Source organism: Vicugna pacos, chromosome 4 (genome assembly GCF_048564905.1).
Source record: "Vicugna pacos chromosome 4, VicPac4, whole genome shotgun sequence".
NCBI classification, from domain to species: domain Eukaryota; kingdom Metazoa; phylum Chordata; class Mammalia; order Artiodactyla; family Camelidae; genus Vicugna; species Vicugna pacos.
In genome coordinates, this window is record NC_132990.1 from 58,720,879 (window position 1) to 58,737,112 (window position 16,234).

At 43.2% G+C, this 16,234-nt stretch overlaps 1 protein-coding gene across 1 annotated transcript in view; it reads right to left on the bottom strand.

Annotated features, from left to right (window-relative positions):
- The window catches only part of PTPN3 (protein tyrosine phosphatase non-receptor type 3), a 129,074-nt gene extending 124,580 nt beyond the window's left edge, over positions 1–4,494 (bottom strand). Inside the window, exon 1 of the mRNA XM_006213371.4 lies at positions 4,333–4,494. Coding sequence (XP_006213433.3) covers positions 4,333–4,381 — 49 coding nt within the window. The 5' untranslated portion in view covers positions 4,382–4,494. The remainder of the gene's footprint in view (positions 1–4,332) is intronic.
- Between the last annotated feature and the right edge of the window lie 11,740 nt (positions 4,495–16,234).

The window sequence follows — 16,234 nt, forward strand, 5'->3', positions numbered from 1 at the left end:
ATCACACTGAAAGGGATCTGGGAAGAGGAGACTAGCCAGAGTCTTTGGAATCAAGAGCACCTCACTCAAAATCTGCCTGCCATGTCACTGCTAGCTGGGTGGTTTTGGGTAAGTTCCGCCTCTTGGAGCTTCAGTTTTTATTTTAGTTTTTATCTTTTTTTAAAATTTTTTTTAAATTTTTTATTTATTTATTTAATTTAATTTAATTTTATTTTTTACAAACCCTTGTGTCGAGGGCTGACTTTCAATAGATCGCAGCGAGGGAGCTGCTCTGCTACATACGAAACCCCGACCCAGAAGCAGGTTGTCTACGAATGGTTTAGCACCAGGTTCCCCATGAACGTGCGGTGTGTGACGGGCGAGGGGGCGGCCGCCTTTCCGGCCGCGCCCCGTGTCCCAGGACGAAGGGCTCTCCGCACCGGAAGTTTTTATCTTTAAAATGGGGACAATAATACACCTTGAGGTGTAGTTGTGAGAATGACAGATAATGTGTATAAGTGTCTGGCTCTTGGAAGCTGGGAGCTCTGATTATTAATTATGCTCTGAAGACTTTGTCCATCACCTACTTCATCTCCTCTACTTGACCTCTAGCCCGTGAGCATCTCCCAGGACCAGACTAGCACATCTTCATCTCTGGATCCCGACACTTCATCCTAAGCCTGGTCAATGGTAGGACCTCAGTAGGTGTTTGTTGAGTGAATAATTTGAAGGTGAAAAAACCTCTTGCAGCCGGCCTGAAAGCTACATCCTTGTCATGGTACGCAGGTTTGAAGTTGTGAGTCTGAGGATGCATGAGAAATGCATTCTTGCTCTTTGAATATATTTCTTCGATGTCAAAAGATGTCCACCTTTTCCTCTCTCCTCTTCACTGCTACTGTTACTTGTTTGCTTTCAAATGCAACTGATCCTGCAATCCAAGATGGAATTTTGGAGGTTTTGGTGGAAGTGAAAGCTAGGTACCCACATGTTCTGGTTTTAGTGCTGAAAATCCTGAGTCCCGGAAACTCCTCAGTCTTGGGGTTTCACTCGGAACGAAAGTCAAGTCAGGTACACTGACTACAAGGCAGAGATCTTTTGAATTCCCAGCTTTATCAAAATTTGGTTTGATAGATTCTGTATGGTTCTGCTAGATTACGTTGCACTTGTTCCTTAGATGAGTGTGGAGCAGATAGGATTTTTGTTCAGGTTCCATTCAAATCTTTATTCTCTGCATAAAGTAATCCCATTGGCAACTTTAAGGAAATTACAGTGTGTGGGATTTCTTGATGGGCTGAAGTGGCCAACATTGAGACCGAGGAAATAAATGTAATAATGTCGGATCGTAGCCCCTTTCCTAAGCCTATTTTTGGACTGCAGTTTGCTGTCATCAAAACTAAGTTTTCTTTCTAAGTGAAGTATATGCTCAAAGACAAATCTTTATGAGTAATCATCAGAGAAAGGGGAAGCAGGTTAATTTTGCTTTGAAAGATCTGTTGGGTGCCAGAGCTGATAGAATGTGCAAAAATATTGGCCTGAACTGTTTTAAAAATGGATTCACAAAGAATTGTGGCTAATAATTTTCATCCCAGTTATATTTCTGACTTCAAATTCAGTGGAAGATGATTATGATTACTTAACTGAAACATGATCAGGCAGGTATTTTTATATCCTAGTACATTCTTTATGATCTCTCACTGAGCCAGCAGACTGCACGTGTCTAGTTGCCATGAGTCCAGACCTTCCCTGGTGTTGGCAGCCCTCCACTCAAAACATCCAGTTGAAAACATAGATCTGAGCAAGTCATCCTCCTACTTAAAAATCCTCGCTGCTATCCCACTTCTCCCAGGATAAAGTCCACAGACATTCCAGGCTTATGTGAGCTGATCCTCCGTTGATCCTATAAGCTTGCTTCCTGGCTCTTTCACAGCCTTTTAAGAACCCTCCACTTAGTCACATAAAAAATTAACCATTTTAAACTAAACAAGTCAGTGGCGTGTAGTACATTTACAACATTGCGCAACTGTCACTGTGATCTAGTTTCAGGACATTTTCATCACCCCACAAGGAAACGCGGTACACATTAAGGAGTCACTCCCCTGTTGTCCTTCCCGCTATCCCCAGGCAACCACCAGTCTACTTTCTGTCTCCCTGGATTTATCTCTTCTGGATATTTGGTACATCTAGAGTCATTGTCTGGAATACTGGATGGAATCATATACTATATGACCTTTGCCTAGCTTTTTTTATATTATACAATATTTTTGAGGTTCATTTGCATGGTGACAGTGCTATATTAGAAATTCATGCCTTTCTATGTTTGAATAATATTCTATTGAATGGATATACCACAGTTTGTTTATGCATTCATCTGTTGATGGACATTTGGATTGTTTCCACCTTTTGGCTGTTGCGATGAGTGCCAGCTCCTATGTGTATTTGCTTGAGTATCTGTTGTCAGTTCTTTTGGGGATGTACCTAGGAGTAGAATTACTGGGTCATAAGGTAATTCTGTTTAATGTTTTGAAGAATTGCTAAAATGTTTTCTTCCCCTTTCTCTTTTGTTTCTGTAATACAATATATTCGAAAGAATTTGTATTGTAGTATAATTATAAGATACCTTTAATTATAACAGGCCGTATACATGTCTGGGAGCAAGGACTGTGTCTTATTCACCTGTCAATCTCCAGCACCTGGTACAGGGCTGCACAGAAACATGCCCAATACATGTCTGTGGAATTGGATTGACTACAGAGGGATTCTATTCACTTTTATCCTTGAGGGAGATGTGGTGTCATGTGGTAAGGGTTTGAACATGAGTGATGGGCTAAGTGGAGATGAGGGTGGGTGAGGTGAAGAAGACCCTCCCAACTCCTTTGGACAAAGGGACAGAAAGACCAGTGTGGCGGAACTGGTTGTCCATAGACCTGGCTTCTGTTGCTGGTTTGCCTTTAACTGACTCATAATTCCCTCCTTTGTCAAATGAAAAGGCTGAATGTCTTAGTGATATTCGACCCTTCCACCTTTTTTGGTTTGTTTTAAGCAATGGAAACTCTTTTTTTCATATGAACTCACAGGTGGAATCCCGGTATGATTTGAGGGGAGCGAGTTGAGGGGAGAGGGCTGAGTGCAGAGCGGGGCACAGACCAGAATGCAGGGTGCCCCCTATCCCTGCTGCCCCAAGACCTTGGCGGGACCCCAAGACTCCAAGGTCCTAGCACATTCAGTAGTTCTGAGAGATCACTGTTCTAGAAAGATTAAGGAAGCGTTAATGCACACAAGTACATAGTATTCTGCAAAAAAGGATGTTTTCCAAGCAATCAAGGGTTCAGATAGCAACTTCAGCAAGAAAAGAACAAAAGGTTTTGATGAAAAATTCTAGTGAAAAGGGGTGGTTAGGTTAAAAAGGGGGTTCCCCAACCTCCTTCTCACCTCCTCATACTTCAAAAGAAAAGGTGTTGCAGGTTGACTTCCCAAACAGAATTGTCCAACATTGGCAGTCTCCTAACCAGACGGATTCCTGCCCCATGAGAGCATTTCCTCTGCAAACGTCCCACCTTGTACCACAGCTGAACATGTCACTGGGCAGGCCTGATCCGGTCATTACTTTCTGGGTTTCCTCTTCTTTCTTTCTCTCTCCTGGCAAAATGTCTTGAAAACATGACATTTATACTCCACCCTCATGTTATCTCTTCTCTCTGACTCTCTGCTTTTGGACTGGCCTTCAGCATGGGGAGGGTTAGCTGAGTGCCCCAGACCACTTCCTGGCACACATATGGCATCTGCGGGCTGTGACCTGTTCCTCCCAGGGATCTCGCTGACACTTGGCTTGCTTCGGTCTTGTTCAGTTTTTTATTTCCACCAAAGTTCATTTGTAGGCAAGCCTTCTGAAAATATACTGCCTGAACCTCAAAATCCCTTCTGTTTATCTGAGTTGAGGCACAGAAGTCATTCAGGCACTGAGACTGAAGATGGTTTATGCAGATGTCTGCATTAGCCCCCAAACCATACTGTTCTTATCGAGAACATCCCTACTTGCCATCAGAGAAACGCAGTTCAAGCAGCGTAACTACAAACATTATTCACATTCCACTATTAACTCTCTTGTTCTTTTTTTTTTTTTTTTTTTGAGGCTCTTCTGGCAATTCTACAAATTCTTTTAAAACAGAGTTTCTGGACAATGACTGCCCCTTTTGGTAGGAGAGCCCTATTATAATAAAAGAAAGGAAATTCAGTTTCAATATTCCTCTGATTTTACCGGCTTAATAATTGCTTTCACTTCAAAATGGGCATGAATGTAAATACTGCAATATTTTCACCATTTCTTTAAATGCTTTTTAAAAAAAGGCAACTTACAGTTTTCCGGAGTATGCCCGTGTGCCGTTAATCCCTCTTGCTCCACCATGATGCTGGCGAGGCTTGAATGTCGTAATCCTTCCAATGGCACTTCAAAAGTGATTTAGAAAAGCTAAAATCTGTCTTGTAAACCCCAGAACTTGTCTCAGAAATCCTGCCTCGATCAGCTTCCAAAGTATAATGCAACATGATTATTTTCCTCTGGGGAAACCTGTGAAACAGGTCTTTGAGCTGCACTGAATGTGTCAGAGGTTTAATTGATTCTTTACCAGGTCTCTGCACCCCATAATAGCAGTGCTAAGCACAGGACGTGTTTTACGGGAATAGTCACCCAGAGCTTAATTTGTTGTTGTGTCGTAGAGACTATTTCCCAATGAAAATAAATCGGTTTTGTGCCCTGAGAATTTCTTCCTGATGTAGTGTGCTCTGCTGATTATTGAGAGTGCGGTCCTGATCAGTTAGCACTGATGTGACTCCAGGGAAAACTTTGTTGCTGTTCCTTGCCAGTTCGGGAAAAACATTTTGGTTGAGAAGAGGGATACTACAGAACTCTGGTCCTTGAGCTCAGTTACTTTTCTCTTGCTTCTTGGATCACGAGATGGGAGTGATCCACATGCCCTTATTATAATCCATATAAAGTGGCTTCACATGTGTTATCTCATTTTGTTTTCACGATAACATTGTAAGGAGAGCAAGGAAGGTATCATTATGCCCATTTTACAGCTAAGAAAACTGAGTCCCAAATAGCCTTGCAAGTTACTCAAGGAACTACTGATAATAAGCACCAAGCAAGGACTAGAAAGCAGTACTCTTGTTAGTAATTACCATCTTCCTTGGAGAGTAGCCAAGACTACTCTATCTAGAGTGTAGTACTGCAGCAGAATTTCTGCCTCCGACAACACAATTCATTTATTCATTCAATCAACAAACACTTGTAGTGAGAATGAATCTGGGGGCAAATTCAGATCTGCAAAATAAAGGTAGCTTTATTTTTATATAACTTCAGTTAAACTCTCTCAGACTCTTATTCCTCCTGGTGGTAGAAACTTGTCAATTCTAGATTTTCTCAGCCAGTTCAGGGGTTCCTCCCACTCCCCGCCCTTTTTTTTTTGCTGTAGTTGTTATATAAGTTCAAGCCATTGAAAGGTGCGAGCATGTGTGTATGTGTGTGTGTGTGTATGTGCGTGTATGTGTGCGTGTATGTGTGATGGAGATGGTAGAGGCATATGGCCTTCTGGGGTCTTCTTACTCTGACTGCTGTTTAAGTGTGTGGCCCATCTGGTCTCCCAACATTTGGTAAATAGTAGCATTTGTTGCTAGCTTATTTTTTTAAAATCCTGATCCTGAGGCATCTGTAGCACTGCTGACTTTCTTTCAGCTGGCTTCTCTGTACTCCTGGTAAGTGCGGGAGACATGTGGGGGCTCTCCTGAGCCACTCTGAAGACTGGGGGGAATGTCAGAGGGCTGTCTTAGGCCCTCTGGGACTATGTCATTTTCATTCCGCATCTTCTCTCTCCTACCCTGCACTGTATGTGTGTGGGGAGAGGAGACCATTTCCCCCAGCTCCTCAGGTATCACCTGGTGTGAGGCACAGGTCCCCTCTACCCCAGGATCGGGTGTATCTCACATCCCTGACCACACACACATCCCCCAGAGTGAGGGGCAATCAGGGACACTCAGCATCATCTAAGTGTCTTACTCTTCTCTCCAACGCTTTCCTCTAGAACAGGTGAATTTTACTTCCTCTGGGTCAGAGGGTGGGACGGGGATGGGGAGGAAGAATTAGCTCAGCAAGTATTCATCCAAATCTATTAATTTTGCCAGGAGCTCAGCCTTTGAAGGTCAAAAGTTACAAGTTAACTATTTTTATTCTCTCTGTTTTGCTCTGGCTGTCCTTCTTTGAAACAGTAAAGGTGAAATGTCCTAGCTGTTTAGGCTCGGGGAGGAGCCATGGGTACAAATACCCGTGTGTGTGTGTGTGTGTGTGTGTGTGTGTGTGTGTGTGTGTGTGTGTGTGTGTGTGTGTGAGACAGAGAGACAGAGAGAGAATGTTAATGCCTCAAGTCTAGTCATTTTGCCTGACATGTTTCAGTCTCTCTGCGGTGGGGAATATAGAGGTGAGTGGACTGTATCCCTCACTTAAGATGTTCACAGTCTAGTGAGAAAGGCAGAGGCAAGGAGCTTGGCTCTAAAGCGAGATGCAGGCTGAGAGAGGCATGCACCATTTAAGCCGGTATAGCAGTGCTGGCTGATTGCAAGGATGTCTAGGGTGCCACCTGTGCCTTTCTCAAAGACCCAAGCAAAGGCTTTACAGTTCTACAGCTTCGCTGTTATCCAGGCTATTTGGTGCTGATCTGAACTAAGATTCAAGTGACTGATTTGAACTAAGATTCAAGTGACAAGCCAAAGGAAACTTAATAGTAAAACAATTATAATTTTGTATCTATGATCTCAGGGGACCTTCTCCACCTCAGTGGGAGATTGTAGGGTTATCTCCGTGTGGCCCATATAAAGTCAGGGTTACTTAAAAGTATCTCCTAGGTACCACTGCAAGCTGAGAAACATCAACCTGGCATCATGAAATAATTTGAACTTTTACTTCTGTTTTTCAAAAAAGCCTGGAAGAGAGTATGTTCATTACACAGAGCAAATTTCCTCCTCTTCTTTCATCTTCTCTTTTCTTATTCTCTCTCTTCCCCTTCTCTTCCTATTTGTCCTATCTATCTATCTATCATCTATCTATCCACCCATCCACCTGTCTATCCATCCATTATCTATAATCCATTTGTCTGTCTCACACCCAGCTTTGCTCTTTTCCCAGTCCAAGCTCCCACCCAAAACCTCTTAAACTGAGCTAGCATAGTCTTTTGAAAAAGATAAACATTTTCAATCGTTTCCTGTTTTAGTTTTCTCTCTTTCTCTTTCTTCTTTTTTCTCCTCTCCTTCTTCCAGTCCAGTAGCAGTCTGTCTTTTTATATACAAATCTAAATATTACTTTATCTACATCATATGGATCTGGGAAAAAATCTAGTGAAGACAGAACCATCCTTAGCACACTGAGGGTGGAGGGTAGTGGGTTGATGGGAGAGGCAGAGGGAGAGCCCAAGGAAGCAAATACAGAATTTTCCTTAGTGGATGGAGAAGGTGAAATATTACTCTTTGCAAGTCTATTTCCTTCCTTCCTTCCTTCCTTCCTTTCTCTTTCTCTCTTTCTTTCCTTTCTCTTCCTTCCTCCCTCCCTCCCTCCCCTTCTTTCTCTCTTTCTCTCTTTCTCTTTTTCTTTCTCTCTTTCTCTTTTTCTTTCTCTCTTTCTTTCTTTCTTTCTTTCTTTCTTTCTTTCTTTCTTTCTTTCTTTCTTTCTCTTTCTCTCTTTGTCTCTCTTTTTCTTTCTCTTTCTTTCTTTCTTTCTTTCTTTCTTTCTTTCTTTCTTTCTTTCTTTCTTTCTTTCTTCCTTCCTTCCTTCCTTCCTTCCTTCCTTCCTTTCTTTCTTCTCTCTCTCTCTCTCTCTTTTCTCTCTCCCCTGTCAAACCACTTTACAGACAGAGAAACTGAGGCCTAGAGAATAAAATAAGCTGTCCAGGGTCACACAGCTGCTAAAAGAGAGAGAGAGCTATGGTTTAAATCTGGATCTTTGACATTAAGTCCAGTGTTCTTCCTTCTCATAAGTGGAGTAAATTCCTGTTTTCTCCATAATTCAAATGAGAGGGAAATTAAAATAATGAAAGTCTTTCCCCCACCCCCCAAAAGCGGTAATGGAGAGGTCAGTTAATGGAGGAGAGGGGCCAGGTCTAACACGAGAACTGTGATTTGTTGGCTCCTTGATGTGGAGTAGGTAGTGGCCGCCCACTGCCAGAAGTGAGGCAAGAACCGGGGGAGGTGGTGAGATGGATGGAGCTGAAGGCCTGGTATATGAACAGTGCTGGAATCACCTGGGTTCTAAAGTTCGTAAGTGTCAGCCACAGGGAAACTGAGAGATCTGGGTTACTGCTGAAGAAAGACATGTTAAGCAGTGAGAACAGAAAAACCCAGTACTATTTCCTGATTACGTAATAGTACATGGACCTTGTAAAAATTAAAATACAGAAGTATATAGCAGAAAGTGAACAGCCCATGTAATACCCAACCCACACACCCACGAAAGTCATAAGAAAATTTCCCATATTTTTCCTATATGAAGACTAATATGGTGGCAGAATAGCAGCAGAGGTAAGCCTGGGCCTTGTGTAGATTTACGTACAGAATTAGAAGGTTCCTTTTTCTGGCTCTTTCCTCTCCAGGATTCCTCTCTGTGATCCAGTTCATACAGGACTCTTTCCTGATCCTCTGCTCAAAAAGATTAAATTGAAGTATAGTTGATTTACAATGTTGTGTTAGTTTCAGATGTACAACAAAATGATTTCGTTTTATATATATATATTTTTTCAGATTCTTTTCCATTAGGATTATTACAAGATATTAAGTATAGTTCCCTGTGCTATACAGTAGGTCCTTGTTGTTTATTTTATATATAGTAGTGTGTATATGTTAATCCCAAACTCCTAATTTATCCCTCCATCTGCACCTCTCCTTTTCCCCTTTGGTAACCATAAGTTTGTTTTCTGTGTCTGTGAGTCTGTTTCTGTTCTGTAAATAAGTTAATTTGTATCACTTCTTTAGATTCCACATATAAGTGCCATCATATGGTACTGGAGAAAGATGGGGTTTCACTTAGGATTTTACTTGTCTGTATCCTTGCGGCTACAGCACAGATCCAAGACTGGGAGCAACCCTCAGGGCAAAGGAGCAAGAGAAAAAGAAAACAGGGATTCCTTACAGACTTTTGGGACTGCAGGGGCCTCTTTCTCCAATTATCTTGGTCGGAGAGACAGAGTTCCTATTGGAATTTCAGCTCCCTGCCCTGCCCTGCCCTGCCCTGCCACCGCACAGTTGCATGACTGGGGCTTGTCTTCAGGTCACATCTGGGGAGCTTATCCCTGGACAGGTTACTGCTCCCAGTTTTCACTCCCTTTCTCTATCCATCTCTTCTGTTTACCTTTCACAGCCCTCAGGTAGTTAGTTGCTGTTTATATCTTGCACAAAGTTTTTAGCTGTAGTAAGAGATGAGAGGGAAGAAGGTTGCTGTGGGCTTTATCCATCTTGTCTGGCACCAGCAGCTCTTCTAATCCTCAAGTTTCATCTTCTTACGTTTAAGCCTTTACTCCTTCTGGAATTAGTTTTGATGTAAGTAGTAATGAGATACTATTATTATTTTTGTTATTATTATCATAGGAAATCTTTAGTAGGAGAATAAATCAGGAGCCATAGTGAGAAGACCATGGGATATGCAGGTGCATCGTCTGGGTTCATATGACTCCATCACTTCCAAGTTTGTGACCTTGGGTATAACCTCCGTAATCTCATCTTTCTCATCAGTATGGTGGAGGTAGTGATAGTGCCTGCTTCACAGGGCTGCTGTGAATATTAAATGAGAAAACGCTAGTAAAGTATTTTTCAAGGTGTCTAGCACTTAGTAAGGACTTAATAAATGGCAGTTATTGTGGCTGTGAGGATGGTGATAATGATGGTTGTTAGATAAGTAATGAGACAGAGGCATCACACTTGGGAGTCAGGTGCACTGAAGGCTGGGGGAGATGTTAGTCACAGTACACACGTCAAACCACACAGAAGGCTGTTCTCTGTCCCAGAACATGTGTGAGGTCTGAATCACTGATACAGATTTGAGTGTGGATTTGATCAGGTAATGTGACTGGGAAATGGAGCATATTGTAACTAACACATTCATACCTCCCCCATTTAATGTTAGTAGACAAGGAAAACGAAGATTCCTACATTTTGTAAGATAGTATTTTTCAAATTGGAATCAGAATCATCTGGTATACTTGTTAAAATGCAGATTCTTGAGCCCCAGTAGAACTGTGGTCAGGGCCCTGGGAATCTGCATTTAGCAGGCTCCCCAGGAAATTCTTTTGTGCATCAAAATGTGAGAAACACTTCTCTGGAAAGAAAAGGAAGAAGGTGGGTGTAGCGGTGGGAGAGGGAAGAGGAAAAGAAAGCAAAGCAGGGACAAAAGAGGAGAAGAAAGGGAGGCGAATATGCATAACTGAATCAGTTTGTTGTATACCTGAAGCTAACATTGTAAATCAACTACACTTCAATATAAAATTAAAAAAAAAACAAAAAAACAAAAGAAAGTGTAGGAAGGTATAGCTCAGTGGTGGAGTGCCTGCTTAGCATGCACAAGGTCCAGGGTTCAATCCCAGTATCTCCATTAAATCAATCAATCAGTGAATCAACCTAATTACCCCCACAAAAGGAAAAAAAAAGAAAGAGAGGAGAAGAGGGCTACTATGTGAATTAGAGTATTAATATCATTAATATCATTCCTTTCCAAGTCTTCACTAGCCCACTGTTACCCGCCATGATAAAATACAACCTGGACCCCAGTTCTTATAGACCCCTCAAAAAATCCATTCAGTCAACTAAGTTTTTGAGTCTGGCAGTGGACCAGAACCCTGGAGACAGACAGAAGAAAGAGACACATTATCCAGTGGCGGAGGAGACACGCACACACTCGTATCGCACAGGCAACCACAATCCAGTATGAAGGTGCTGTGATGCTGGCATAAACGGAAGGCTGAAGTAGGGGCGCTAAACTCAGACTGGTGAGATCAAGAAGTGGCTTCTGGGAGGAGAGTTGCCTGGATTGAGTCTTGTGGAGAGCAGTCATTCATCAGGAACAGGGGAGAAAAATTAGGGTAAGAAAGGAAGGGTGGGAGCTAAAGAGACAGAGACAAACAGCAGTGTTTGTCCAGGGGTGTGCTGCTGGCTCAGTGCTGATAGAGGGGACAGTGCAAAGTGGCAGGTTACCCTGTTAGAACAGCGGTCAGGAGCGAGGATTCCCACAGCAGCAGCCCTGTCATGGAAGGCCCCGTGGGCTGTGTCAAGGAGCTTGATCAACGAGGAACCATCCGAGGGTGCAAGCAAAGGATGACTTGGCTGGATTCTCACTTGGATTTTTTTTAATGTTGTTTTTTTCACAATGGAAGTAGCTTTATTGATTTTTCTGATTATAATGGTAATGCATGCCAATTGTGAAAATAAAAAAGATAATTTAGAAAGATATAAGGAAGAGAGTAAAAGTCACCTGGAATTTCAACACCGAGAGAAAATCTGCAATTAACATATTTGTGTTTATTCTTCCAGACTTTCCTCTAGGTGTGTGTGTATCCGCCCATATGCACATACACACATTTTTAAATGACATCATTTCACACCTGTTGTGGAAGGTTGCCTTGCAATCCCTTTCCACTTGGCAATATTGAGCGGACATCTCTGTCAATGTCAAGATTTATACCTGAATCATAATTTCTAATAGCGCTGCTGCTCACTCTGACCTCATTCTCTCTCCCTCTCCAGGCTCTGGTCCCCCTCCCATTTGGCCTCACTCCAAGTAGTACCTAGAGGTGCGGCACCCAAGCTCATCAGGCAGCTGAAGCTGCTCTATTGCGGGACCTTGATCCTGGTAGGGCTTTGGTGATGGTTAATTTTGTGTGTCAACGTGATTGAGCTACAGGCTGCTCAGATATTCAGTTAAACATTTTTCTGGGTGTGTCTGTGGAGGTGTTTTTGGGTGAGATTAACATTTGAATCAGTAGACTGAGTAAAGCAGGGTGCCTGCCCCAAAGCGGTGGGCATCGTCTAACCCACTGAAGGCCTGAACAGAACAAAAATGTGGAGTGAGGGAGAGTTTGCTCTCTCTGCCTGACTCTCTTCAAACTGGGACATCTGCTTTCTCCTGCCTTTGGACTTAAACTCAAACTGGGACTTAACGCCATTTCCTCCCGGTTCTCAGACTCAGACTGGACCCACAGCATTGGCCCTCCTGGGTCCCCAGCTTGTCAGTTACAGATCTTGGGACTTCTCAGCCTTCACAATCCTTATTAACTCTCTTTATATATGTGTGTATATATGCTTTTAACTATATATGCTTTGGATATATTTAAACATATATTATGTTTATTTAATATACTTTATTTATACTGCATATATTTATACTGTATATATGTGTGTGTGTGTATACATATACACACACACACACATACATATACTGTTTCTCTAGAGAGCTCTGCCTAATGCATCTTCCTTCTTTGTTCCTCTGTGTCTTCCTGGTCCGCCACCTCTCTCATGCCCAAGTCCCTTGCTTTGTCCCCTCAGTCATAGCAACTTAGCTCTCAATAATGTTCTTCCTGTGTCATCACTTACCTGCTTAATGTTTCCATGGCTCCCTATAGCCTTCAGGATGCAGTCTCAGCTTTCCTAGGCTGGCCCAGGGAGCTTTCTTATCAACCACTCCAGCCTCCCCTCCCTGACCTGCAGCCACCCCTCCCTGACTCTCCCCCCTGACCTACAGCAGCAACTCGGACTGCTGACATTTCCTGTCTCTGGTTTCCCTGCTGTTGCTCATGCTGTTCGTGCTGCCTGGAGTGCCTTCACCCTCCATGTGTATCTGGTTCACCTGGCTAACTCCATTTCGTCCCTTAAGACTCCACTCAGTCATCATCTCCTCCAGAATTGTCCCTGACACAACTTTGTTTGCATCAGCTGCTCCTCCTGTTGTTCCGAGAATGCTCCGTGTCTCCCTCTGTTGTTTCTCTTATCAGGTTGTATTATAATTACCTCACGTGTGTCAGTCTTCCTCATTGGGTTGTAAGCTCCTGACCTTGTTTAAGTTTGTATCCGTAGACCCTAAAATGTAATTGGTACTAAATGTATGTTTTGCATGAACAAGACCAATTTTTTATAGAAGGGCCTCTTCATTACCAGCTGTCAAACTCTCCTCATACCGCCTCCCCCAGTGGTTTCCACTTGGATCTCTGCTGATCGCCTCTTTCTGTTGCTCAGATGGGCACCTGGATCTTGTGCTTGGTTTAGACTTTGGATTGTGGTGCTTATTTCTTGCCTCTGTCTTCACACTTTTACTGATCTTCTGGTTTGAACTTCTATACCTTGTCCTTCCCAATAAACCAACGATCTCCTGTCATCTCGTTCTGTTGGAATTGTAAGACTCAGCCCTCTCCATCTAGTCCATCTTGTCACTGCAAAAAACAAAAGCAAAAGCAATCCTGTCATCTTCAAATTCCATGTTATACTTCATAGACAATAAATATTATAAATTTTATTTGATAATAATACCATAACAGAAATGTTCTTTACAACAAAACAGCAGCAAATCTCTGCCCTAATATGATTATGTGAGATTAACAAGGTGCTTTCACACAACTGATTTCATTTGGTCCTCATAACAGCCTCGCACTGTGGGTTATTATCCCCATTTTACAGATGAGGAAACTGAGGCTCAGAGTAGTTAAATGAACTGCTCATGGCCAGGGAGTGACAGAGCATGGACCTTAGTTGGGTCCTTTTTTGACTCTAGAGCCTTGAATGATACGGAGTTCATCATGGCATTAAAACATTAGATATAGCTGATAAGAAACAGACATGTCTGATTGTAAGCTTAAAAACATGCCCTCTCCAGATCCACCTTTTATATTGCTGTTAGCATAATTAAAAAATAAAAACTTAAATTCAGGTCAGATTTCTTCCCTTATTACAGTCCTTCAGTGGACCCTGGTCCCTCATCCAGTTACATGGGCTTCTGTCGAACCCCTGGCCTCAGTCTTACTCTGTGTTTTAGCCATCTCTTCCGCTTGCCTTGCTCTAAATTGCTGGTGGTGGTCCATGCCTTGGAGGTCTTTGACCTAATTTTCCACGTCTACTGCATCTGCCTTTTGCCTGGCCAGTACCTCCTTCCTATCTGGCTGGGTATCACCTCTGCTCTGGACTCATTTTAACACACTCTCATCCTCACTCTCCCTACTACCTCCTTTACAGTGGGATGGAATGAGTCACACACCTTTGTTCCCGCACTTCTAACCGTTTATGGTGGTATTTTGATTATCCGTCTGCCTCCCTCTGAAGACCTCTATACTCCTTCAGGTTACAGAGGAGGCCCAAGTTCTCCTGTGTTTACAGACACAGCATTTAGCACAAATCCAGCACAGAGTGAAGGAGAGTGGGTGATTATTGAATGGATAGACAGATGGATAGTTGGAAGGGTGGATGGATGGACCGATGGATGGATGGATGGATGGATGCAATAGTGAACTTCAGGTTGTCCTTTCAAATCCAGGTCTTCTTTTCTATTTCCTCCAGTGACAAGGTAATGAATTGTTTTCATTAGAATATAGAGTATAGGATTAACTTCTTCCTCCTTAGGACAGTGCAGTCATTGAGCTGTGGAGGAAATACAGAGTCACCTCTTTCACCCTTTGCCTTCAGACCTGTCAATGGGCTGATCATATTATTCTTATATGAATAGCATTGTCTTCTACTTGTGTTTTGCTCCATTATTTTAACTTCCTTCAGACAGTTGGGGATACGAGTATCACCATCTCTGCAAACACATCCTTTAACTCACAATCCAAGGGGGAAAAGACAAAAACCCTAGGCAGGGATTTGATTGGCATGATTCAGGTCACATATCACATGTCTGTCCCCGTGGCTGGAAGTCAGAGTACTGCAGCTGAAACTCCTCTCCAGAATCACAAAGAATAGGGAAGGATCAGGTCATCTCCAAAGTAGGGGAAACAGTTATCATAATAAGGAGGCAAAAGATTCTGATTAGACCAAGGTGGGATATCTGCCACCCTGGAATTCCCCTCACCTTTATGCCTTAAGATTTTGAAATGTGAGTTTTGGGTGTGGCCCAGACATTCACCACCCTGGATATGCTCAAGTTTGGCAATATCCCACTCACAGTGTGACCCTCTTCCCCGAGTGGAACCCCGATGAACACACTGTTCCCCAAGTCGTCTGATCTGCACGGGACACAGCAGGTGCCTTGGTTTCCTTGTTCTGAAGATGACCATCGCAGTGCTAGGCGCATAGTGGGTGCTCCAGAAATAATGAATGCAAAAGGGTGACCCTATTTCTCCAGCCAATCCTGCCTGTAAACGTTTCTCTCAAAGGCAAATAAGGCAATCAGTTGTGCAATCAGTAAGAGACAGCAAAAGAGATGCAACCAGTTGCACTGAGCGTGCGGGAGCGCTGTGGGAGGCTGTGGCTGGGATCCCTCACCGGGTACGCCCAGCATGCCTGCTTCAGCAGAGGGCTTGTTCCTCCTCCAAACTTTCAGTTCACTGGAATGAATTGTTCCTCCCCAAAGGCAGCACTGTGGGAAGATGAAGATATTTACAAAAAACAAAACCAAAAAAACCCTACATGTCCTTTTCCTGCTTAGGGCTTTGGCTTCAAGTGACAGAACACTCAAAAAGGACAGTGACTTCAAATATGACAGACTCTCATTTAAACAGAGGTCAGAGGTAAGAGGTCAGGGCTGCAATGGCAGCGCCACAGCCACTGGGGACCCAGATTGGCTCTTTCTTGTTTCTCACCATCTTGTTGGTCCTGGGTTCCCACCATCACACCACCGTTCTAACAGGAAGCAGGAAGGGATAAGGGAAGGAAGAGGGTGGAGGTATGCTCCAGCAGTCTCTTAAGATTTCCATAAAGCTCCCTAGCACTTCCGTTTACATCTCATGGTTGGAATTTGGCTCTAGCTGTGAGCAAGGCTGGGAAACAAGGTTTTTACTCTAAGCGGCTTTGCGCTCTGCTAAAGCCAAGAGCTCCATTTCTAGGCAAGAGACAGGAAGTGGTTGCTGGGATAGGCAACCAAGAGCTCTCCAGTGCTGCCAGGAAGAAAAAGCTGACTTTAAAGTGTGAAGGCAAAGGCAGGAAAATTAGAACATGTCCTGCTGTGGTTTGGGCTACAGTCCTGGTAGGGATTTTGGAGGGGAAGACTTCAGTCCATCAGTCTTGTTGCCAGAGGCATCTTCCACAAAAT